Source organism: Tupaia chinensis, unplaced genomic scaffold (genome assembly GCF_000334495.1).
Source record: "Tupaia chinensis unplaced genomic scaffold, TupChi_1.0 Scaffold000549_1, whole genome shotgun sequence".
Lineage (NCBI taxonomy): Eukaryota > Metazoa > Chordata > Mammalia > Scandentia > Tupaiidae > Tupaia > Tupaia belangeri.
The window spans coordinates 1,426,950-1,454,185 of NW_006160061.1; the positions used below are offsets into that span (position 1 = coordinate 1,426,950).

Below are 27,236 nucleotides of genomic sequence, written 5' to 3' on the forward strand. Positions count from 1 at the left end.
AAATAAATGAGGAAGTTATTTTGAGTCTAAATTTTCTAATTTTTCATTATATTCATTGTTTTTGCTTTGCCAAAGGCATTTGCTATTGGGTAGTGAATTAATCAGGATCTATTCCTGTGCAAAAAGTGTCCAAGGAAAGACACCATCTCACTCGTGTGACCTTTAAATATAAATATTTCTATATTCATCTCAAATTATCTACCCTCTTTGTTAATCGCCAGGGAGCTAACAATGACAATGTTATAGCCTGGCCTTCGAAGTATTACATAAGTTGGCTCAAAACATCTTCCAGCCAGACTCCTCCATTCATTGTTTCCTAAACTAACGATGTACTGTCACCACCTACCCACTGCACAAGCCAGACTCTTCCCTTTCCCCAGCCACTCCTTCAAGTCTTACTTCTTATTATTTTATATCCACAGCCAGCCTCTTGAATTACCCTCCTTCTTTGTTTGTTCTAGTCCTTAGATTTTGGTATCATTAGTTTTTGTAATCTCATAATACATTTAATATGTTAATGTATGTATATATGCATGACCACACACAGCATACATTTTTTTTTTTTGTCAAATTGTAGATCAAGATACTGTGGCATCATGGAAAGATGTTATAAGATTTTGATGACATGTCCTGGCTCTGCCACTTACAAGTTAAGGCATAACTTCTCTGAGCCTCAGTTTTCTTATCTGCAAAATCAGGCTTATAATCCTTGAATATCTCACAATGATTTCATGAAGGCATGGTAAGAATGGAAAAGTTTCTTAACATCCATAAATCATACAAATATATTGTATGATCTCTTTCTGTATCTTCAACATTTGGCAAGGCACCCTTCACATATCAACTGCAGAGTAAGGTTTGCCCAGGAAGGAACAAGATCACAGCTGTAGGAATTTGCCAAATTGTCCTCAGTGTTTTCCTCAAAGCTGTATAGTATATTTATGAATATTCATTATCGCAAATATTCACTCAGTCTTGTCACTGAAACTATTCTCTCTCCTCTTAATGTGTGCACATCCACTCTATCATGAATAAGATTTTTAAACAAGAAAGAAAGAAAAAAAGAGGTGGAATAAGTGAAGTCACCCTTCCCCATGATGGGAAATGCTTGACAGATCTGCCAATATGGTGTTGACATAAGCTATAATTAAAGCTGTTACCATTTTCACTAGCAAACCATTAAAATAAGCCTTCAAGCTGAAAAGTCAGAATTTAAACACACACACACACACACACATATACATATATATATGTATATACATATTTTTTAATTGCCACAGAGCACATTTACTTGCCAGGAAGAAAGAGAAAAAAGTAACCCGTAATGGGGTGTAGCTTTGCTCCTCCTTTTCTCCATCCTGTCAGGATTTGGGACACACACACACAGAGTTCTTTTACAAACAGAGTGCTTTTCAAGTCATTAAGGCCAAGATTCAAACCATCGTTAGCCTTGTGGGATCTGGCTTTCTTTTTTTTCTGAGGTGGTGGGGGGGTTTGCCAGTGTATGTGTGCCTACTCCAGAGAGAGACAGTGGGCAAAGCATGCCCTGTGAGGGAGTTATGCTGCAATCCCTTCTGCTCCATTGCAACCTCATTTGGGGACTTTGGACATACACGCACACGTGCCTGTTCCTCAAGCTTCCAGTCCAAGGCTTGAGCTCACAGTCAGCCATGTGGAATTCAGATGTCTTCACCACCACGCCACTGGCTGGCCTGAGATCTGGCTTTATATTATAGCACTTAACTACAACACGAGAGGCTGGTCTTAGAACGTACATTCTTATTCTTAACCCAGTGCCTTTTTCCCCTTTCATGAACTTCAAGTAAACAGAAATAGAGAACACTGAAACGGAACAACCCACCACTTCCCTTTGTTTCTGATTACAAGATCAAAAGTGTACTGAAAAGAACTACTGAAAGTTTACAGTTACAGCTTATTTTTGGAAAGTCAACCAATTTAGAAACCTTTATTTTATAGATGGTTACTGTATTTTCTGCCACTGCAAATATTCCAATCAATAGTCCATCAAGTTAAGGACACACCTTATCCCTTAGAAATATCAATTGTATTCAGGCATATCCTACAATGATCATCTCCTTGCTATTCTTTTTTTCTTCCATTCCCTCACGTTATTTTCTCTCCTTCTACATAAAGTATTAATGAAAATGTTAAGCAACCTCCGAGACATCATTTCCCTTTCAGAGGGAATTAAAGCCTTAAGAAAAATATCCTTTTGTTTTGTTTGTTTGTTTGTGCCATGTGGTGTGTGCACTCACCAGAGAGAGGCAGAAAGAGAGAAATAGTAAGGGAAAGTGAGAATCACTGGGTCCAGGACTCAAACCTGCAGAGTTGGCCATGTGGGATCCAGAGCCTTAACCACCATGCTACCTGCTGGCCCAAGAATAATAATTTTTTTTTTTAAAAAGGCTTTTTTAATAGGTTTTCCCCCCTTTAAGTTGGATTTTTTTGTAAATAGTAGATCAAATCCTTCAATTATCCTTCCAGAGGGAAAATTTACTGGGGTGAGGGAGAAAGAACATACGCAGAGTAACATGCACATGATAACTGTTCATGATGAAGACTGAAATCAGAGCTGACTTTGTATAATCTGAGGGCGAGGATGTAGGGAAGGGGATGATGACTCTTTCAGAAATTGCTTGGTTCATTTATATGAGCTGGATAAGAAGCAAAACTGAGTCCAACCTTTGTTGTGAGTCAAGATAAAAAGTACTTCAGCTCTTGATTATTAATGATAGAATTCAAAGCTCTCTTTTAAGTGATACTGTAATGGTTTAAGAGTTTCGGTAAATTTTTTCCCTCAGTAATTAAAACTGAAGGCCAAAATGCTCCTTCTTGAAATTAAAAAAATAAATAAATAAACTTGTAAAAGCTTGAAAGAGCCTAATTATGCTAAAATAGCCCTTGCATTATAAGCAAAGGCAGAGCTGGTGTTCTCATGTCCTTGAAGAGAATGACTGTTCCGTGACAGAAAAATACTTCTGTTGTGAACAGAAGTCTTAACTTCAGTAAAGACCAAGATGTTGTATGAGCTATCAGCCTAAATATGGAGCTGGATTTGCAGGAACTAGGTAATACCCTGGAGAATCCAGATGCTGGCTGGACCACCAGTATCTCCTCAACAAAAAGAGAAAATTAAATGGCATTTGAGGTTCAAGTGCCAACCTTTGTCTTTTTTTCCTTCTTTCCTTCCTTCTTTCTTCATTTCTTTCTTTCTTCCCTTCTCCTCTCCTATCCTTTTCCCTTTCATTAGAGGTTGTGTGCACTCGCCAGAGAGAGAGGAGAGAGAGAGAGGGAAAGTACTCTTCGTAGGGAATGGTCATGGTGCACCCTCGTTCTCTATCTCTCCCCCTTGTAGGATCTTGGACACACATGCACAGGTACCTGGCATGTTTCTCATGGCAGCAGGTCTGAGACTCCAATTGTAGGGTTAGCCATGTGGGATCTGGCTGTCTTAATCACAAAGCCATGGAGCAAACTCTTCTACATGGATCAACAATTCTATTTTTCTCCTAATTAATTACGCAAATCTTTCCTTTTTCTTTGACCACCAAGACTATTTCTGACTCTTCTCATATCTGACCTATGCTGTACATTCTAGGCTCCAGGTATCACATGCTGTAGATTCAGGCATCCATTGCCTCAGCAATCTTTTCCTCTAACCAACATCCAGTGCAGTCAACGGATCCTCCATGCCTGAAAAGATGGATGACCTCATGTCAATTCCCTTTCTACTGCCTACAAGATAAAAGACAAACTTTAAAAGTCAAGGTTCCTTACTATGTAGCTTCTCCCTATTTGATTTATTGGCCTACATTATATATGTATTTTACATTAGTTCTGAAACATACAAAAACAAAAATTGGAGAAGTTTGGTCTCTCCTTCTGCAAAAATTGTTGGTATTTTCATTTACTAAAATTTTCTCTCAATGTCTTCCTGTTTGCAAATAGGTTAACACTAAAATTGTAAAACTACAGACCTTTTTGTCTTACTTTTGTCATTTATTTAGGAAACGTTTTTTCACATTTCCAGATGATGACTGTTTCCAACGTAATGATCAGGTTCTTCCCTAACTCATTAGGGTGAATTACAAAAATACATAGTCTGGGGAGGATTTACAAAAGTCCCTCCTGCAGGATACTGTAGGCCGAGAGCTGGAAGAGTGGAGCTCCTTCCTTAGGCAGGGACCAACCTACATAATGACAAAGGGACACCTGATATGCAAACTGTATTTACTGAAATTTATAAAAAAAAAAAAAAGGCAAGCACTCTTTTGAGTAAGAGGCAGAAGACTGTACTGGAAGTGTTGGAATGAGGCCAACTTTAGGTTGAATTCTGCCTCCTTCACTTACTGTTCGATCCCAGGCAACCACCACAGGCCTCGGTTTCCCTTCAGGGATAACTGCCTGTCTCTCTGGGCCACTGTGAGCATGAGCTGCAGGGGCCTCGTAGCTCAGTGCTAGCACATAGTGGACAGTCAAGTAAAGGCTTTCTCTCCAGTATAAGTTGTATCAGTGCTAACTATATCATTGTGCCAACTAAAAATATTTTTAAATTACTTTTGTGAAAAACATTGCCAGGAATGACATTGCTGTATTAAAACATATAAACAGTACCTAAATTTGAATTTGTCATCTCTTCACATAAATCCACTAAGTATATAGGTGGTAGACAGTCAGATGATGACTATTCATGAAATTCCAGTCCTATTAATGAATAATAGTCTTAGGAAAAACAGTGAAATTGCATTCTGGGAAGTCTAGGAAGAAATACAAATAACAGTGACTATATTCAAGTCAATGAGGCAGGGTGGATGTTGGCCTCCTCACAGCAGGGGGAAGACTCAACCAGAGGACCTCCGTGGTCCTTTCAGCTGTGTGTCTATCACCCGATCATCTCTCCATGGGATGGCCTCCACCTCCACATTACAGCTTCATCCCTGAAAAGCCAGGTCCTTCCCTTTTCTCCAAATATGCCCAATCTTTGATAAAAAAAGGTTTTGTGCTTGTTTCATGCCCATTCACTTCACCTCCAAGTGGACCAGCCTCTCCTCACTCTGAGGGCCAACTCGGTCGTGAGGTTCAGTTTAAATCTGTCCCTTCTGTCAGGTCCTAAATTAGTACTCTACCATCCTATATAAGAACTCAGTGCATTTGCTGATTGCTTATTACATTTCTTATTCTGACTAACGGCACTAACTTTGACTGTCTTCAAAATTAAAAATGATCTTCTCGGCCCAGCCTCTGTGGCACAGAAATAATGCCAGGGCCTTGCAGTGCTGGGAGCATATGTGATGGTTCAGATCCCAAGCTGGCCTGAAAAACATGCTGGGTGCCTAGCCTCTCTCTCTTTCTCTGCTGCATATGCACATTCCATCATAAGAAGAAAACTTTCCCTTACATCGGAAATGATGCAACCTTTATCTTCATAGGTCTGATATGCACATTGGTACAAGTATTCCATCCTTTCGGTTAGCTAGATGGTTGGCTACATTGACTTTTTGAGTGAGGCACATCAGGATCTAAGCTTAGGAGACAGTACAAACCAATATCAGTATTTTTCCCTCTAGTCAAGCTGACACATGTCTGATACTACAGGATCTAACAGTTGATGAAGCTTAAGGTGTATGTCATGTTATAAAATACCTAATAATTGATCTTAAGTTGCTAAAAAATAAAAACAAGGAGAGTATGTCAACATTAGAATTTTGTTCAAAAAATCTTATATGTTAGAATAGATTGGGGTTAGCAGAAGGCGTAAGTGGTTAAGGTGCTGGACTCCCATATAATAGACCACAGTTTCAGTCCTGGACCTGGTAGTTTAAAACTGACACTGGGTGCATATGTGTGCATGCCCCAAATCCCAAGCGTAGAATGGAGGAGAAGGGATTGTTGCATGGCCATCCACCTCTGGGAGGTGAATTATCACTTTCTATCTCTCTGTCTCTGTCTCTCTAGTAAGCACATAGGCCCTATATCAAAAATTTATCAGGGGGACCAGCAGTTAGTGTAATGGCTATGTCGCTGGACTCCCACGTAGTCGACCATTGTTCGCGTCCCGGACCTGGTGGCTTAAACTCACACTGGGCGTGTGTGCGTGCGTGCCCAAGATCCCAAGAGGAGAATGGAGGAGAAGGGATTGCAGCATGGCCATCCCCTCTGGGGGGTGATTTCTCGCTTTCCATCTCTCTGTCTCTCTCTGTCTGTCAGGCAAGCGCATGTGCTCTATAGCAAAAACCTATCAAAAAAAAAATCAAAAAAAAAAAAAGAACAGAGTGTTTTTCCTTTTTCTTAAATCAAACTCTATTTACAAAGTGTTTTAAATTTCCTGACATCTCATTTCTTCTTCTAAATCTAATCTATCCTTATTTCCAAGTGATACCTAATGAGATTACTTTATCTGTTATTATCTGGGTACCAGGAAGAGGGACATAAAGTAGACATTTGGATATAGAAGAAATCCTAATTGAACAAAGCTACCAGAATAAATCATCTCTATAGAACATAAATATCCTTTTTCTTCTTCAGAAAAGCCTGTAAGATGCATTAAGAATATACCTTACAGGTCCAAATTCTTGCAATGAGGAATTATAATATGATAAGAGAGTGTATCAAGGTGAAAAAGCAGTAGACTGTATCCCCGTAGACGGCCATGGCGCTAAGCCATGAGGTTATCATATTATAACATGGAGAGCAGTCAGACACCCTGCCACCAAGCATCCTGAGCTCCCTTGGGTGTTGTTTTCACCCGTGACTTACGAGATTTTCCAGTTGGGAGCTTCATCGTCAGTGTGTAAACTGAAACTGCTCCAGAGGCAACAGGGGGAGAAGCAGCTCTGGTGGCATTTGAGCTGAAGAGACTCAGGCCCAGAAACCAATCTGGTGGCGGTGTAAGAAATGAATGGAACCAGAGGAGCAGGACACAGCAGGGTAAGACAGGACAAAGAAGAGAAGGTGATCAGAAATGATATGGCGGGATGGAAAACAAGGGTGCAAAAAGAAAGCCGAAAAGTGAAGGTAGTGTAGGAAGCAGAGAAAGAGGAGAGGAGGAGGAGGAAGAGAAAAAAAAAGTAAACAATCTTTGGGTATATGAAAAGTAACATGTACCATATGCCTGTACTTCTGATTGCTATTTTTATAAATCACAGATGCCATCCAATGACCAAATACAGAATCAGAATCCAGGCACAAATGCATGAACCAGAAAAGTTAGAATATAATTGATATAATACACTGTTTACACACAAAAACAAAAATCTTAGCTTCAGGTCAATAAGTGGTATGAAAGTTCTGCCATGTGCAATTTTTTTTTTTTGAGAGGTTTTTGCTATAGGGCATGTGTGCTCACCAGACAGACAGAGAGACAGAGAGACAGAAAGCGAGAAATCCCCCCCCAGGGGGGATGGTCACGCCGCAATCCCTTCTCCTCCATTCTCCTTTCGGGATCTTGGGCACACACGCACACAGGCTCGGCGTGAGTTTTAAGCCACAGGGTCCGGGACTTGAACCATGGTCGACTACATGGGAGTCCAGCAACAGCCGTTACGCTAACAACTGGTGCCTGCCATATACATTTTTAAGCAACTAGAAACCATGAAGCAAAGTCAAAGGAAACTCTAATGTTTCATTCCTGAGCTTGAAACTGTCGAAACACAAAACAGAAGAATGTGATGTTGGTTTCTTAGTTGGACATCTTCGAGCACACCTGCCAACCAGAAATACCATACAATTCCTGTTTTTCTGGAGCATGCCCATCATTTCTATGTTCATGCTTTTGGTCTGTCTTTCTGATTTCAAGTTAACTACAACTGGATCTCCCTTGTGCCAATCGCAAAGCAAATCAGGCTGGCTTCTGATATCTCTGAATCTCAGCTTCCAGAGTCCAGGATCACAGCCCTCCTTGGACCTGCAAGGTTTCCCATATTTTCCTCATTCATCTGCTCTAATGCAAGCAATGTGCTTTCAATGAAGTCTTCAATAATGAAAAAGAACAGATATGGGGGCCAGCAGGTGGTGGGGTTGTTAAGGTGCTGGACTATGTGGCTGACTGTGGTTCAAATCTCGAGCCCAACAGCTTGAAACTCATGCCGGGTACATGTGCATGCATGCTCAAAATCCAGAGAGAAGAATGGAGGAGAAGGGACTGTGGTGTGGCCATCTCCCCTGGGGAATGATTTCTTGCTTTCTGTCTCTCTGTCTTTCCATTGATCATACATGCCTTCTAGCAAAAATCTCTTAAAAAAAAAAAAAGAATAGCTATAATGAATTATTAATCACAAAAATGAATCCATGTTAAAGTGGTAACTGCCCAACATAAGATACTTTGTAAGTAAGAAATGACAGGAAGATCAAATTAAAATGTACTTGTAAATTAAGCTCTTTCCATATAATTAAACTAGTGAGAATTTCTATTTGAGTAGCAAGGTTGTTAAGGAATTCTACAGGCAAAACTGGCCTTTCTTTAATTTCCAAATCAGCCCACTTATTCCCCTGCCCGCATGTAAAGTTGAAGCAGACAGCAGGTTATATAACCCTTGGCTTACTGCAAATACCATGAAGTGAACTGAAACACTGCTCTTCCTTATTATCGGATCAATTCATCCTAAACCCATGAACATTTCTGACATCTTTAAACAAGCAAAATCTGAATGGTTTATTAGAAGTATCACATTCAAACATCAAAGCATTCAGTAGAACTGAACTTCACTGTAGAGATTTTTTTATTTTCCATGACTGAAACCCAAGTCAAAGGGGTAGGAGGTAAGTAAAAGGCAACCAAATAAAAAAGACCTGAAAGCCACATAGTCACTAACTACAAGCTGACAGACGGACTCTCCTAAAATGATCCACTACCTATGGTGATCATAAATACTAAGAGAAAAACGCCCCCTAGCTGGATCACGCCTGAAATCAATGAGATAAAATTATCAAGTTACAAAGAATCAGCAGCTTTGGGAATTGGGGCCTTACTAATAAGATTTTGTATTTAACTCATGAACTAGGACCAGAAACCTTTATGAACATGTTCTAGATAGATGATTATCTCCATCTTAGATGATTATCTCTGTCTAGACAGGTAGGAGTTTAGATCTAATCTATAATATATTCTAAGTTCAGTGCATGGCAAATTACAGACGCTCAAAAATATTTATCATGAATGAATGATTGCAGGTACAAGGGAATGAACAACCTCAGCATTATTATACCCATTACAGACATAGGTTGTCAGCACCAACCCTCCCTTAGCATGGCAATATTTCAGCCAGGAAAGATTGTGAAAGGATTAAATATTAGGTTGACAAGTTAGCAAATCTAAGTAAAGCATCGCTACTTGAAAGCATCTTGCTGATAAAAATGACTCCAGCTACTTGAAAGCATCTTGCTGATAAAAATGAGTGTGGCAGCATTCTGTACCTAAGACTAAGAACACACCCCACTGAGAACACACCTGCATATCACTGGAAGAAGAAACAGTACAGAGGGTATGAAGAGCAACAAGAAGCTCTTAGATCCTCAGATCTCAGAAACAGAACATTAACACCCAACAGGTTTCAGAAACTTAGCTGCCTATGACGCTATCTGGTGGCATCATCTGACAACACAATTTTCTCATTTTCTGTACCAAGTGAAGGTTTGGTATTTCCAGGACGCTATAGCTTTAGGTAGATTCCATGGACTCCTAAGAAACTTTCACTTAGCATCACTGGAATGAAAGAGCTAATGCAGCCAGATACACTGACACCCCGCCCAGTACCAGCAAGAGGAAGGGCCCTGCTGTCCCAGCACATCCGACTAAGGGGCCTCGGGCCTGGAGGAACTTACCGCAGTGCAGAATGTCTGCTAGAGCGGGAGACGCTGTTGCCCACCGGTGAGGGCAGGTTGCTCCCTCTGTGCAGGTCCTCGATGGACCTACTCCAGGGCTTTGACTTGTCCACCGAACTCTCCACCGTGCTCTCCACGCTTTCAAAGTCAAAACTGAAACAACAACAACAAATGCCACTGGAGACTTAAAAATGCACAGTCACGCATATGCACAGAGGTATGCAACTTGCTGCTCTTTTTTTTTTTTCCACCATTTTTATTCTTTCCAAGTTTTATTACAAAAAAAAAAAAAGGGAGGGTCTGTGTGGGGGACATGAAGAGGTCCATGACGGTTACTGTCATCCTTATAATGAAGTGCTCAGGTGGACGGGAGGGACAGGGACCCAATTCAGCATGTGTGTCTATTTCCCCACTGCTTGCTGCTCCTATAATACATCTGCACCTTCGTATGGGAAGTCTTTGTACACAAAGGAAACTAAAAAAGGAAGCACAAGAGAACTTCTATGGGCTTACGTGAGCTTCCAAAATACTGAGTGACAAACACTGTGCCTGGCCAAAGAATAATGGAAAAACAAAAGGGAACCATGATGTGCTATTTCTATTTTACTATCAGGCTTGCTAGCTTACCCTTCGCTAACATCGGTAACGATGGAAGGGGGAAATGATCTTACAGCTGGCTTCATTTTGCTTTCACAGTCAATATGTTAAGCTTTCACTAATTTATTCCTACCCATCAATTTTCACTGAGCATTTTCTCCTCATGTGTTGGCAAGTGCACTTTTCCAACCATATGTGAAACATTACTAGCAAACTTATGAATTTGCTTTGATTTTGGAATCTCTTCCCAATGTGGTGATCTTTGAAGTAAGACTTGTTTCTCTGACTTTTCTTGAGGTTATTACTCATGTTAACCATGTTGGAATAAGTGGCAAGTTAAGTTGCTTCATTCTCGTATAGTTTTGGGTATGTTTTTAAACAGATAGGCCTTTGTGTTCTGCATATATTTTCTTTCCTCCCAAAATCAGTAATTCTGCTTTCTCAAAAAATATTTTTTTTATTAATTGTTTCTACCCATAGTTCCAAGAAACACCTGACTAGATAGCAGAACAAATTGTAGGCAGTTATCATTAACATCCAGAGGAAGATTTTAGAGGATGCTACAGAATAAAAAACAATAGTACATATTGGAAATAAAAATATGATTTTTTATGGCTCTTTACAAAAATATGACTGCCAAAACAGAATATTTACTTAGACACTCAACTGGTAACTACTCACACTCTCTACCTAGTAGAGACTATTCAGACAACAGAAACTGAGGCATGAAGTCATCCAAGATAATGGGTAATTTTCATGAAATAACCCAAACAAGGTTAAATTGGCTGATTTATTTTCCTGCTCTGCCTCATATTTTTCCCCATCAATACTGTCCAATCACAGACGATTTTGTCATGCCTTTGGAAGCGTGAAGGAATGAGGGAAGAAAAGAGGCGAGGCAGGATAGGGTATTCTAGTAAAATCTTAAGTACTAAAACTAGAAGACGACAAATGAGATGGGAGAAAGCACACCAAGATCACTCATGCAGTCATACCCTCCTAGGCCACCCTGCCTGTGGCCTGTGTCCTTAGGCCACTCATCACCCGTCAGCCCCTCTCAGCTCATCTCACTTTCACACAGCAGAGGGAGACACGCCTCGGTGAGCGCTTCTAGTCTGGGATGGGCATGAGCCTGCTGCCTTCCCCTCCATGTGCTAGCTAATCATCACATGCCAAGGAATAGCAAGTGTTTTCAGCCCATCAGTTTTGAGAAAGAAGGCAAATTATGTCTCTACATGTAATTTATTATAAAATTAAAGCTAAGCAAAATCACAACTAATAAGCAAAGAGTGTAAATGCCAAAAACAACAAAGCCCAGTGGTCAAGGTTACACAGCAAAGGCTGTGTACTATTTGTTGACTCTAGTCTTTTGCTGTGTACTACAAGAATTCCTTCAAAGTAGCAAAATCATTTCCCAATGGCCCTAGGTTAGGACACAGCCAGGAAAGCTGGTTTCCAAGTTCAATTATCATAAATGTAAAGGATCCATTTCAGCAAACATAGTATATAGCATGCTATTCTTCTCCACCTTTCCTGATGTTTCTTAGTCCTCTTTTAATTCCATAAGTATTACAGCAGATTTAAAAACATGCAACAGGGTGATATTGTTTTGTTTTGTTATATAATATGAAGCATAAAGAAGATGAGCAGTTTTTTTTGTTGTTTTGTTTTTTGTTTTTTTTTTTAAGTATAGAGACAGATAGAAACATCCTTGGGGAGAGCACACTATAAAAGTTAGGCTTAAGGTCAGCAGGTGGTATAGTGGTTAAGGTGCTAGACTCCCACATGGCTGACCACAGTTCAAGTCCCAGACCTAGTGGCTTGAAACTCATGCCAGGTGCATGCCCAAAATCCCAAGAAAAGAATAAAGGAGAAGGGACTGAGGCATGGTCATCACCCCTGAGGGGGTGATTTCTCCCTTTTCCTCTCTCTGTCTCTCTGGTAAGTGTACACCTTATAGCAAAAATCTCTTTAAAAAAAAAAAAAAACAAGCATAAAACAACTAGGCTTATATTTCACAGGACAATTTCTCAGGCAGGTAAAAAGCTGTCTGTTAGCTCTTGTTCATCTAATCCACCTAATAAAGTGAGAATTGTCAAAACTGAAACCCACCAATCCAGTTCTGGTTCTAGTTCAGTCTCTGCATTTGTACAGTAGGAATGATCATTGTTTTCTCCTTGCAAATTCTCAGAGAAATGATAGGGATTCTACAACAACACGTGGCTAAGTCTTAGGACTCTTTTGAAGTGAGGCAATATAAAAAGCAAGGAGAATAGGAGAGGGATAAAACAAAACACCACCTGGGCTGAAACAACTTCCAGCAAAATTAAAAACACATATTATTGCTCTAATCTGTGTGTATGAGAGACTATCTATAGATGGAATGTCTTCTAATGAAAGGAGAAAACATGGAGAAGAGAGTCTCAAAGGTACACTTCCCAGTCCTTTGGTCAATCATTTCATAAGCAAGAAAATAGGTGAATTTTATGGAATAACCAATACAAGATGAATTTTTTTTTTCCTGCTCTGCCTCATTGTTTTTTTTCCTCCATCTGTGGGCAGGAAACCAAAACAATACAAAGATTCATAAAGTAAAAAGGCCTCTGGTTTACCCCTCCCCCCAGTGCCTCTACATTTAATAACTATTTCTACAATTATTTTCTGTATATTTACTATCACATGCAAATATACTCATATACCTCTTTGAGTAACTGCTAATACTCTACCGTCTATCTGTAACTTGATTACCTCTCAGTTCTTTGGCTAAGAAACAGTGTCGTGGATATGACATAAATTCTAAAGAAAGTACTTGTTTTGAAAGTGAAGGCGTCTCTGCAGTTGATTCTTACTTACCTATTTTAGTTCTGCCTTAATGGCCTTTCTAATACCAATTATGTGATTTGTTTTTAGTTACTCAAACAGGAACAAACCTTCTAAACCCTGCCACATCTGCTCTGGGTTCCTCCCTTCCGTGTGGTGTATAATTTTGCCATGGAGTTTAGCTTCTGTGACCACATAAAACCCAAATGCAAGCAAGCCAAATCGTACTCACGTTACAGCGTACTGCGCAAAGGACAGATACTCCACGAGAACATCAAGACCTTTGTTCTCTTCATTCAAAAACTCTCTGACCCATCTGTTCAAAAAGAGAAAAGAAAAAATCATTGGAGAGGATGATTCCATGATCTGCCATGGAAAAGACACAGTGGAAAGTTATTCTTCAACCAGAAAAGTTCAGTGCCTAAAAGGAAATACAGAGTAAAACCCAGACTATTCCACGGGAACAAGGGCACTTAGACATGGTAACTGAAAACACCCCAATATCTCAGGGTTTGAGAATAAGGTCCAGAAAGAGCATGTGCACCATCCTTGCTTAGGAGATGTGTGATAACCTAGGAGAAGCTTTCTTTTCAAAGGAAACTGCTAAATACAGTTTTCCAACACCACTGATCCAGGCTCCTTGGTAAAAGAACCAAGACTTCCCAGGGAGTGAGGCATGCATCCTGGAGACATGACAGCGTAACCACTGACATTCAGGCATGATTCCAAATCCATGATCAACTCCTTCTTGGCACGGGGAACTGCAGAAACCACTAAACTTCCCAATGAGAACCCAGTGTTTACGGCTTCTGGAAATTCAATAGGGATAATGATTTGCTTAGCTTTTTCCATGAATGTTGAAACTTTCTTAAATGCTTCAGGCACTGCATACTATCATCAAGGCCAACGCATGACAGATAAGTCACTTAGAAACCCATTTTTAAATATAACCTTGCATGTGAATGGTGCTCAACAGTTCACTAAGAATGTGTGCACATTTTTGTTGGCTCTTCATAATAACTCCGAGCGACAGAGCAGGCAAAAGGCATCTTGACGTACTGAAGATAAACACCTGTTCACCCCATTTTATACATTTCTTCTAGCATATTCATATTTCAAGACTGTGTGGTACCTTACTAAACTTTCACTGAGTTTGTAACTCCAGCAAGTAATACAGAGAAGGGTCAGTTACCATCACTTCAATGACTCTTAATGTACCTCTGCCAACTGCATTTCAAAATAGTTGCTTTCTTCCATAAACTCCAAGACAAAAAGGTTGACCAGCTAAGGATACAAAAGGTACTAGACAGCCAGTTTTGCTAGCTAGTAACACAATAGTAGGACAACCTACCACGTGTCCTTAAGGATCAGCAACCCTTCAGATCTTTGTCTTAAAGAAAGAAAACACCCAGTGGACTTGGTTTTTTGTTTCTGTTTGTTTGTTTGGTTGGTTGGTTTTTGCATGATATCCCCAAGTTCATTGTTTCTTCAGGTCCTGTCCTCTCTAAGATGTAGACTCAGATGTACCTGCCATTTCAGGAGGTAGCAAGGTGGGGAATGTAGACAGCTGCCCAGGATTTTCCCCCAGAGTGCCTCAGGTGGACTGCCACAGAACATGCACACTTAATGTAGCTATAAATGTGCACTTAGCACAGCTGGTCTAAGTATGAAACACATCATTTAAAAGACCTCTACAGGGACCGGCAGATGGTGTAATGGTTATATCGCTGGACTCCCACATAGTCAACTGTGGTTCAAGTCCCAGACCCTACGGCTTAAAACTCATGCTGGGTACATGTGTGTGGATGCCCAAAATCCAGAGAGGAGAATGGAGGAGAAGGAACTACAGCATGGCCATCCCTCCTTGGGAGTGATTTCTTACTTTCTGTGTCTCTGTCTCTCTCTGTCTCTCTGGCGAGGGCATATGCCCTATGGTAAAAATTTCTCAATCAATAAATCCAAGAGCTCTACAGGGGCCAGCAGGTGGCATGATGGTTGGGGCAATGAACTCCCACATGGCCGATTGCAGTTAGAGCAACGGATCTGGTGGCTTGCTTTCTCACTCCCACCCACCTTTGATAAAAAAAAAAAAAAAATCATTTATATTCATTTATTTAAAAAGAGCCTTGCATGGCCAGCTTGGCAATAAAGCAGCAGTATACTGCTCAGGCAATGTTGTATCCCTATGTAAGATTGTGGGTTCGGTTCTCTGGTCAAACTGTAAAAGTCGGATGGGCACCTACTTGTGGTTCTGGCTGCCTGGGAAGGCTACAGTTGGAGGGATCCCAGCAGGAGACCCTGTTGGGAGTACTTATCTTTCTTTCTCTCTCTCTCTCTCTCTCTCAGTAAATAAACAAATAAAACTAAACAAACAGCTAGGTAAGTAAAATAAAATAGCCCTAGAGTGGCAACAATAGCCATTAATGGATACATTAGGTCTCAAAAAAAGGTTTTGTTGTGTGATCTAAAAAGAACTAACAAGGTTGGCTGTGGTCAAGGCTGAAGTTCATTCTAAAACAATTACCTGACCTCAAAGCATCTGCTTCTGGATATTTCTCTCAACTCCCAAATGGGGTAAAGTGAAATGAGCACCTTTCAGAAAGTCTGTGACCTTGCACTGAGATGAAATGCAATTTCCCATTATTATATGCAGTTTTACTACAATAAATGACCTACAGGAAAGAGCCTTCACCTCTGTTCCCAGAATAAAGTCTGCCCACCTACACAGCTCACCCTCACCAGCGCCCAAGTCTTAGCACCCTACCAGCCAAAGCACCAGGACACCTGCCTGCTCTCTCTGCACAGCCAGTGCATTCCAACAACCGGTTCATTTCAAGGGTATTTCAAGTAATATCAAGGGCTTGGATAAATCGTAATCCAATTCTTCTCTATTATTATAGTTTCTAAGAATAAGTAAATGGGATTATTCCTAGTCCAATTCTTATTTCAATTTGCCTCAAAGAAAATTAATTTTCTTTCTCAGAAGATTACTCCATCTCTAGAATTTTAAGCTTATATCAAAAGCTAGAACAAACCCTTGACAAAGCTGCAGCTCTGAGTGTTATCTCTGCAGGGCCTGAGACCCTAACCTTGAAACGCATGCATGTGCCAAGAACAATAGTTGATTTTAAATGTGATTCCTCCTTCTAATTTCTGGGAATCACAATCCCCTAGGTGCCAGGATCATTTTAGAGAGAGAAAATAACTCCCTGTATGAAATTCCTTAGCAACATTACACATAACACTGGTGAATTGTTAAATATGGTTCGCAACAAGCTTAAAAATAAACAGCTATTATAGGTTGTGTAACTACTATGTACCAGACCCTATATTAGGCATTTTGTAAGTCATGTTGTTTAATCCTTACAACATTCTGATGAAGCATTAGTATCCTTATTTTATAGAAGAATAATTAACTTAAGACACATGGCATGTGCAAAAACTTACACAACTTCACTAAAAGGGGGCATGACAAAAATCTGAATCAAGAGTTCTCTTTTGAGAAGTATTTCATGATGGGTGAAGTCTTTTTACAAGCAAAATGAGAAATAGTGATTGACTGTTTAAAAAATAATTAGAATAATAATAATAATGATTGGGAAAAACATTGAAAAGATATTGAATGATGAAGTGGGAGATTAATGTCTCTGTATTGACTGACATGCATGGCATTCCCTTTTGAAAAAGCAATGTAACACATTGTAAAGTTATATGCAATTCAATATAATATAAACAAGATTATGATGCTAATAAAAAATAAATATTTTTTTAAAAAAAGAGTTCTCTTTCCACAAGGAAAATGGGTACCCAATTATCTCTCTCTTACAGTGCTCTGAAGAGTACAATCGGGTCAGCCAATAGCATAGTGATTAAGGTGGCTAGATCCCACAAGGCTGACTCCTCAGTTCAAGTCCCAGACTTGGTGGCTTGAAAAGCATGCCAGGCATGTGTGCACGTATGCACAGAGTCCTAAAAGCAGAGAGAAATGGAGGAGAAGGGATTGTAGCATGGCTATTCCCCATGGACAGTATTTTCTAACTTTCCTTCTCTCTTTCTCCCTCTTTAGCAAGTGCACACACCCTCTAGCAAACTTTTAAAAAGAGTAGAATAAAATCTATGAATCTCTTATATAACGCCTTACATTCCTCATTGTAATAATTAATTCTTCTCATCATTATTGAGTAATTCTTCAATGGATTCCCCAGTCAAATAAGTTTGACTACGGTAATTTATGTAATGATGAGCCCAGTTCAGGTCTGAATTTTCAAGACAGGAAAGGTAAGTCAAAATCTTGGTGTGTGGTTCCTCCCTATCAGTTCATTGTAGTAACTGTCTGCATACAACCAGGAGATTTATCTCTGGGAATTTTCCTGCTGTAAAAACCAAAGCTTTCAGAGTATTTCACATAGGTGGTGGGCAAGGGAAAACTTCAGCTGGTGAAGATGAAAGAAATATAAGAATCTTTGAGCATGCCTATAGTATCCTGAACAATAAACCACTCCAATTGCTTGCAGATTTCACTGGCTTCAGCCCAAATGGGGCTCTTCTATGCAGTCAACTCTGTATTGGAAAAGATCATGTTGCTTTGGTATTTGATGGTCAATTTCACATTATTTCAGCAAACCTTAAAGAAATGCTTTCTGGCAATTTGGAGAAATCTTGGATGCAGTTCATTCCGCCATTTTCGATCAAGAAGTGCTAGGACTGGACCATACCAAATGGAGTCTGGTTCTTGACCAGAAATAGTGGAAGATATTTTTGATTCTTAAAAATGCAAATTGGATGGCCAACTGTACTAAACAAACACCACCTTTATCCCCAAAAGACAAGCCTCATTGCTTTGATCTCTGACCCCCGAATTTCTGACTTCCTTTCAGGGAATAAGCTGCCAGAATAAGCTATATGGGAAGAAGAACAGAGCATTTTGAGCTAAAGCACCTGGCTCCACAGCTGTCTGCTTTGTGCAACGCATTCACCTTCTCCAGTCTTTAATTCTTTTAGTCTGTAAAATGAGATGTTAGGCAATCCTTCATGTTTCTTCCCATTCTAAAATTATGATTCTATGATTCCTTTTTCAATAGCCCATTTTTCTGGGACAAATGCTAGAGTCATTTCCTTTTCTAAATACTTCATTCTCAAGGCAACAAACTTCTCAGGTCATCCTACAGGAAATGAATATTCTCACCTCATCTCAGTCACCTATAAACCACACCAGTATTTCTGCAATTTATAAAAGTTTCTTCTGAGATATCTGTGCTGATTAACCATTTCAATGGATTATTCCAGCCACAGTCTGAAGTAGAAGTAAACTTATTTATGTAATATAGCTATGTCAAAGAATAATACTCTCTTAAAGTATAATGTAGTATACATACAAAATTTCATTTCCAATAAGCAGGCCAAAAAATGTCATGGGGGAAATTCTAAAAGATCTGAAAGTCTATCATTCTCTCAACGTAAAGCTCAGAGAATCAAAATCCGGAAGGGCTAAGTGAGTTGCCCGATGTTAAGTATCTTAGGGCAAAACCAAGGATACAAAACAGGATACCTGGCATCATTCTGGCTTGGAGATAAACCATCTTTATTTTAAGGTCCTGTACAATGTTGTCATTCCTAGAGCAAGGGAGAATGCAATGCAGTTGAACTTACCTGCTTGAGGCAAAGCAACCAGTTTATATGAAACTCTCAAAAATGCTTAGTACAGAGATCCCCTGAACTTTATTTTCCCAGGGTGGATTTACACCTCATAGTCCTGAGATTTTGAGATTCACTTAAGGGAAAAAAAAAAAGACTCAAACAACACATTTGAGCGCAATGCGGTGGGTCAGGTGATATCATCCAGCTTCTGTCACTTTGTGGCAGAAACTAGAGGGAATTGGTCAAAGGGGAATGAAGCCATCAGTTAACCAGCTTGGAGGACTACAGTGAAGGCTTACAGATTTTCCAGGATCAAAGTGCATCTACTATTAAGGGTTCCTGATGCGCACGCAGAGAACCAAGCCCTTCTTGGGAATTGCTCATATTTACTGCACCCAAAGAAATAGAGTTCTTTAAATATCTCAAATCAAGGACTACCCGCCCTGCTTCTATGGATTCTTACGAGCAATGCAAGTGCTAACAAAGGTTCCACTCAGTAAACCTCAGCCTTTTAACTTAGAAAAACAATAAGCAAGCTCAATTCTTTGAATATGATTCGATCATTCTGTAAAATATGCAAAAGCCTTGGAGCTAAGATGTAAGAGGCATACTTACCCAATGTGGTTGGTCCTTAAAGAAATTTCCAGTTCTCTTAGCATTTGTGTAGATTCTTGAACACGCCGTCTGAATTTCTATAATTCAAGAGCAAATGTTCTCACAAAAAATATTTCAGCAACTGCTGTAATTGCAGCTTACTTATAAAATTTAACACACCGTGAAGAGTGTCTTCCCTTCTAACGTGGACTTCTTCTATATTTCATTTCTTATGCAAAACATACAATTAACTTAAGGACTGAATACAACTCACTTATTTCACATACTAAGTAGATACACTATTGTACCCCTACCCAACATACACAACAATTCAGCAATAAGTATGATCAGAGACCCTAAGACCACCACCAGCTTCAGTGACTCACTAGGAGGATTCACTGGTATCAGCATTTAGTCATACTCATGGCTATGCTGTATTAGAGCAAAAGAATGCAAAACAAAATTCTGAAAGAGAAAAGGTACACAGAATTAAGTGCAGGATAAATCAGGTAGAAGCTTCTAGGAGTCCTCTTTCTGAGGAGTCACAAATGACAATATGCATAAACCTCACTAAAGACTCGGGATTCAGGGTATTTTTTTGGTGTAGTCTGTGTCCGTGTGTGTGTGTGTGTGTGTGTGTGTGTGCGTGTGTGTGTGTGTAAGCATGATGTTTTTGAGACAAGGGTCATGTGTCACAACCATCCTGCATCAGTCTTCAGAACAGAGAGGTCTACAGGCATTTCCATGATGCCTAGCCCTTCCAAATAGGGTCTCGTATTGCCCACACTGGCCATGAGCTCAACTGCAACCCTCCTGTCTCAGCCTCCCAAGGAGCTGGATTAGAGGCATGCACCACCCTGTCTGGCTTTTTTTTAGGGTGGTCCAGAAATCAAACCTGGGCCTTGCGTGTATCCTCGGTTTGCCTAACAGCAGCATCCAGAATGCACTTCGGCAGCTGGGCCTCCAGGGCTTTTACTGGCAGTTGGTCTCATAGGTACTCTGCCTAGCATATTCCAAAATTCCAGACTCCCAGAAAGAAAACAGGTACTCAGCATAAACCATGTTTTCATCAACAGGCACAGTGAGTCCTACTTACCAGGGAACAGTGGCAACTCTCCAAGATACGAGCTCCCGGATGCCAAGCAAAGGCCATCTTGCAAGCAGGCCTCTCTAAGGACAGCAGTCCCAGGCCCGCTATGTTAGTTATTTCCTGCACAACCTAGTTATGTATGGAAAGCAAACTTTCATCGTTCTCTCTGCTCCTCAGTGTTCCCTTAAAAGGTCTCTGCCTGGAGTGCTCCCTTCCCCTGACAGGCACTGCCCTTCTTCACTCTCTTGCCTATCAAAACCACCTATCTTTGCCTTGGATTTTCATTCTTCGATGAATCCTTCTTTGACAGAAAATGTACACATCTTTCTATCCTCTATACTAAGTAATAGAGGATACTCTATTACTTATGTGTCAGTTCATTGGAACATATTTCCCTAAGAAAACATTTATTTACTGACCACAGTCTCAGGTCTCTCTGGAAGTCAGAAATGTGGTGTGCAACACCTTCTGTGAAGAGTTCAAGGCTATCTGTGCACAACTACCATAGAAACAGACTCACCCAGGTCTAAGCCTCTGATAATGGGGCCCATGGCTTGGGAGAAAGGCGTGCAAGGAGAGGACTGGAAATGAGGATTCCAATGGGGGAGGGCATGTAACAGGCATGGGACCGGCTGGCACAGGTGCAAGACCTGGCGGCACAGACATGGGACGTGGTGGCCCAGCGCAGGCCTGGAGCACTGCTCAGCATAGGCAGGCTCCTGACACCCTCTTCCCTTCTGAGAGTCCTTTGCTTTTCCACCAACTGCTTCTTAGGAGGCCCTGAGGAAGCAGAAAAGTTTCTCCAAAACTACCATTCCCAAAATGCTCTGAAAATACTTTCTCTGGTTTTTAGGATCTAGAGCAAGATAGAAGGAATAAAAAATATCTCCAATGTGATGATGAAAAAAGAGAGGCACCCCTCTCCTCACACGCCTCTGTCAAAGAAAAGACCAAGTAATGGAAGGGTCCTTGATGTCTGGAGGGACTCGTAGAGCAGAGCTCCTGGGATCACTGCCAGCAGTGAGGATGCTCCTTCCTGGCATTCGGCGTGAAAGCAGAGCGGGGCAGGCTCAACATTTCACTCTCTCCTTTCATAGTCTTCCCGTGGACAGACCAGGAGTGGAGAGGAGTCAACGGGTGAGGGTGAAGGTGAGGGTGGCAGTTCTGTAGCTTGGACAGAAAGGAAGAGAGAGGAGACAAAACATTCTGTCCTGCATTTACTAGAAAGTAGGATTTGTGGGCACACAGAGGAGTGACCCTAGAGGGTGCTGGCTCTGCTCAGTGGCTATGCCCATGCCAGAGTCCTAGGTCTTAGAACTCAGGCTGTCGGCACATGTGGCCTTTGGAAAATCACTCAGCACTCCAAGCCATATGCTACTGGCAATTCTGACTGGTTTCCTGCCATCTTTGTACATCCCCTAAGTCTGCCTTTGCTTCCTCAGGGCAAGGTCATCCCTGGTGTATAGGGGGCCAGCACAGCAATGAGTATAAAAGGGATGGCTGAGGTGCTGAGAGCTATGTAATGAAACTAACTGAGTCCACAGATAGGAGGTAATAACAGTAACGACAGTGGCCATGGCTCCCACTGCCCATGGAGCACCACACTTTTGCAACTGCAGGTAACTGAGGTAAATCTAAACTGGCCTCACCCACGAATCATAGGAGCTTGGAAATGGCTCCATTTTCTGCTGGATGTGGACTACAGAGACACCACGGCATTCACTTCTCTGACACACAATGAGTGCTCACACTCTGCATTTCTAAAATGTATTCAGGATGCTTTCAAATACTTCAGAGGGAAACCATGGGCCTGCGGGGTTTAGCAAAGGAGCCAGGCTGAATCCCTTAGCAGTCTGAGCCATATCCCTTCCCTCCCTGCAACAGGAGGGCTGGGATGGACCACAAAACAGAGGCAGCTGAGCCCCGGAGGAGCCATACAATAGGTTTCATTTCAGGGCTGCAATGCCAGCAGAGGGCCAGACTCCTTTCTTCATGGTCTGTGTTGTCTTTTTCTGAGCCAGCCCCGAGCACATCCTCCTCCAGAGCACAGACTAATGACCTCCTGGCATTAAAGGAGGAGGCTGGTTTGGAGAGTTCTGGTCATGCAGGCGCTTCCTTCCCTGCCCTGGAGGGTTTCTTTTAAAACTATTTAGAGGAAAATCTATATAGAATATGCTTACATATTTTTAAGTTAATTAAGCATCTCCTATTCAATTTGAACAAAAGATTAATGAATGAAGAATCCAAGGACTCCAGATGCAGTTAAAGGAAGACTGCTCAGTCTCCACTGTCTGGCTACAATTGAAAGCTGTGAATTGAAATCTTCCCTCTGTCCCCACCGAAGTACAGCTGAGAATTTTAAGTACATTTAAACTGTGAGCCATGCCTTACTCCAAACCTTCATGCTTCCAGGTTTTGAGATTACGAGCATGCTGTGGGGGACAGATCATTTCCTATTGCCTGCACCTGACAGAAATCTTACTAAAGCACGCTGGTTAATCCAAGGTCCACTTTATTTTTTTGAGCTGAATAATTTATCTTCAGAGATGACAGAGCAAACACCACCATCGGGTGAACACACACATGCTTCCAGGGCAGAGATATCAGGGGAAGGCCTGGACAGACTTCTTTTGTCCTGCTCTTTATTATCTGTGAGGGAGCACAGCGCTTTCTAAAACGCTTGTTCGTTTGTCACGTTCTTTGCCTTAATCTAGATACAGCAGATCTAAAGGAAAACTGAGACTGTACCAGGAGGAAGGTCACCCCCTCTTTGGAAGCATCTTCTCCCTTGGGGGTAGGGGGTTTGGGGCTAGGCGCCTAAGGGAGTGCCCTCCAGGAGTTTACACACTCACTTTCTTTTCGAAATCTAAAAAAAAGTGGAGAGAATTGTTTTGGGATGGATTGTACTCTGCAGGAGGGAGACCTCAGCCTGTGTACAAATGCAGCACTTCTGCCACACTCATTTTGCAGTGAATGTGCTTGAGTGCTAGGATCTGACCCATGCAGCTTGGAGGTTTCAAATTTGGGGAGCTCTGAAAACCCAGACATCTATTCTAACATGAAACCATGGCACCCTGTGCAATGAAACAGTTTAGGGAAATACGAGTTTTTCTGGGAGAGGGAGAAAGGGATTGCATGTTCAGTGTGTGGATATGTTTCCCTTTATAAATCTCTTTAATCTGATGAAATCAAGGCTGCTAAACTGCTAGAAAGGAGACAAATGAGAATTAAGCAGCAGTCTCGTTTGGGGTCCTGAAAATAAGTCTTTAAAGAAAATGTGCGCACCCCATCAATGGGGAAGGGGGTCGTACTGTGGCAGGTACACTCTTAGAAAATGATGCACTGTGACAGTCAAGTCATGTATGCACACCACCGACAGTGAAGGTCTGCCCTCCAATTCCATTGTCACCCCTAGATTTTAGCCCCCCTTGTCTGGATGTTAACCATAGGACAAAGGCCCAGGAAACTTCCTAAAGGAAATACAAGCTGTTCTCCTTTGCTTGAAATTTTTAGGAGGTGAGGAGAAAGGGTTAGAGTAGAAGATGAATAAAGAGAATATATTTTTTAAATACAAAAACCAAGTACTTAAAACAGTGGCCAGTCAAGAAGTGTGCCTTTCTTTCCTCATGAGTCACACGCTGAAACAACAGAGGGAATTCAGCCTGAGATATTTTTGCTTGAGCCTTGAAAGCAGGAGTTGTGGAAGGTCAATGGAAAAACAAGTGCTATCTGGTGAAGAGCCCCATCACCCATCCTGAGCATGGACCGCTTTGCCCTGAGACATCCCAAGACGATCCGGGCTAGCAGGGCTGTGCCAGGCTACACGCTTTACCACGAGGCATCAGTTTAAGCCAGTTGTGTGGCTGCACAAAGCAGGACTTGTTTGTCAAAAGAGACAGTCAGTTGAGAGTGGAATCAGCTCTTCTCTCTCACCTTCTTGGAGCCAGGGGCAGAAAGTGGAGTGGGGGAAGCTGCTAAAAGCATCAACACAGGATGTGAGCATACAGCTGGGATGACAAAGGCCCAGTGATTTTTTTCAAGGTCTCTGGAAACGCACCAAGGCATGAAAGTCAAGTATTCTCTTTGCAGGGCCAGCTTTTCTAGGGGGCCAAACACCTCTGGACTGGACTCCCTGCCCTAAGTAACCAGAAATAGCACTGACTCAATAACCGTCAGAGGTGCATGACTCCCATCTCAAGAAAGTACTTTATAACATAGCCTCAAGTGAGAAGGGTGGGTTTTCTCTTTGTTGTCATTCTCCAAAGGCTGCTTTCCTAGAAGCTCTGGCAGAGGCTTTAAAGCAGAGGACGTAAGGTCTGTTTGAGGCAGGAAGATTCCCCCTGCTAATGATGATGCAACAACGAAGAGAGGACAGAAATCCATCTTACCTTCCTGGTTACAGCTGGATCCAGATAGCCTTTGAGCTTTTGAATGTATGTGTGGGGAGGGTTCTTCACCTGGAATCGCTCCTGCAGGAAGCACAAATGTGAAGTAAGAAGTGTGAAAGTTATGAATCCTGGCACAGACAACCACGTCAAACAGATGGATGCTACTGATCTCTGACCTAAATGCATCCACACTGCAATGCGGTCTTGCAAACAATCCTTATTGACTCACTGAATCCTTCGAGAAGATGATGCGATCCTCTCTTTGCATAAGAGAAAAACAGAAGCTCAGAGAAACGCAGCACTACCCTTTGATGACACAAGCAAGTCAGGAGTTCAAGTGGATTTGAACCCACGTCTGTCTAACTCCAGAGTCTGTGCTGCGCTCTCTGTAGGGCCCTATAGCTCTGATTCTAGGAGTGATGCTTCGGCCAACCTGCTGCAGGCCCTCTTTCAGCATGTCTTCAATCTACTTCACATTCTTTTAAATATCTTTTTTAAAGTTGGCAAATCTTTTTCTTTTGGGTATTTATTAAATCTTTGGAAATAGCATAAGATTAGACTCAAACTGGATACAGTTCATTCATATTTAAAAATTAGTGATGAGCCAGGCAGTGGCATTGCAGTAAAACAATGCTCTGTGAGGCAATCCCACAGTGGAAGGTCTCTGGTTCAAGTCCAGAGACCTTCCTGAGTATGCAAGATGCACACCTGTCTGTGATTCAGGGCTGACTGCAGCTGGAAGTAGATCAGCATCGATATCTTGAGGCTGTCTGTCTTTACCACTTGTGGAAAAATAAATGAATAAATAAACGTTTTTAAAAAACGAGTAATAAGCTTATTGCTGAAAGACTGAAGTGAAGGGGTAAAGCTCAGAGAAACGCAGCACTACCCTTTGATGACACAAGCAAGTCAGGAGTTCAAGTGGATTTGAACCCACGTCTGTCTAACTCCAGAGTCTGTGCTGCGCTCTCTGTAGGGCCCTATAGCTCTGATTCTAGGAGTGATGCTTCGGCCAACCTGCTGCAGGCCCTCTTTCAGCATGTCTTCAATCTACTTCACATTCTTTTAAATATCTTTTTTAAAGTTGGCAAATCTTTTTCTTTTGGGTATTTATTAAATCTTTGGAAATAGCATAAGATTAGACTCAAACTGGATACAGTTCATTCATATTTAAAAATTAGTGATGAGCCAGGCAGTGGCATTGCAGTAAAACAATGCTCTGTGAGGCAATCCCACAGTGGAAGGTCTCTGGTTCAAGTCCAGAGACCTTCCTGAGTATGCAAGATGCACACCTGTCTGTGATTCAGGGCTGACTGCAGCTGGAAGTAGATCAGCATCGATATCTTGAGGCTGTCTGTCTTTACCACTTGTGGAAAAATAAATGAATAAATAAACGTTTTTAAAAAACGAGTAATAAGCTTATTGCTGAAAGACTGAAGTGAAGGGGTATGAGTATGTATTTGCACACACACACATGCATGTATGCTATCGTTAATGGGTTAGGCAGTTCCAAATTAGAATATCCAGAAATATTTTGAGCGAAGGCACAGTCACTGGAATAAACATAAATACACATAATATATATCCCAAGGTGATATCCGAATGCACGTCTGGAACGAGGCCTGAGAATCTGCATCTCTAACAAGTTTTATGCCAGTGTTGCCAACACATGGACCACACTTTGAGAACTTCATGCATATGATTATCAGCTTTTATAGACCTGAATATCCGAAAAAAGCAGACTACACAACAGTAAAAACCTGCGTAAAACTGAACATCCACAATGAGATGAGTAAGCACTACTGTTAAAGTCAGACAATGGTATACTACATTACAATGAAAATGAACAATGTACTGTGTGCTAATGAGAAATCTCATAAACCTGATGTTGTACCCCAAAGCATGCATGATGTCATTTACATGCAGTTACAAAATGGGTAAAACTGAATTTTAAAGATTAGTGATACACACTTAGGAAGTAAAATTAAGCAAGAAAGGTCTTCAAAAAGTTCACACAAAATGTGTATTGTGAAAAAAACATGCACGGAATTTACTTTCTTATAAAAATGAACCAACACTTTAATTCCATTCTTCCATGAGCTTTTTGAAATCCTCTTGTATATACATGTCATTTTACAGTGTGTGTGTTTGGGGGGGGGTATGTGTGTGTGTGGGGGGAGGGGGTATGTGCTTGTGTGTGCAGGAAAGGAAATATGAATGCTCCTGAGAGGCTGGGAATGGCTTTTTTTTTTTTTTTAGGGGGTTTTTTT

At 41.2% G+C, this 27,236-nt stretch overlaps 1 protein-coding gene across 1 annotated transcript in view; it reads right to left on the reverse strand.

Annotated features, from left to right (window-relative positions):
• Nucleotides 1-27,236, reverse strand: part of FMNL2 (formin like 2) — a gene marked incomplete in the record, with an annotated part of 348,552 nt that overhangs the window by 94,720 nt on the left and 226,596 nt on the right. The window contains 4 exon segments of the mRNA XM_027775349.1: nucleotides 9,841-9,993; nucleotides 13,490-13,573; nucleotides 19,510-19,586; nucleotides 24,967-25,047. Coding sequence (XP_027631150.1) covers nucleotides 9,841-9,993; nucleotides 13,490-13,573; nucleotides 19,510-19,586; nucleotides 24,967-25,047 — 395 coding nt within the window.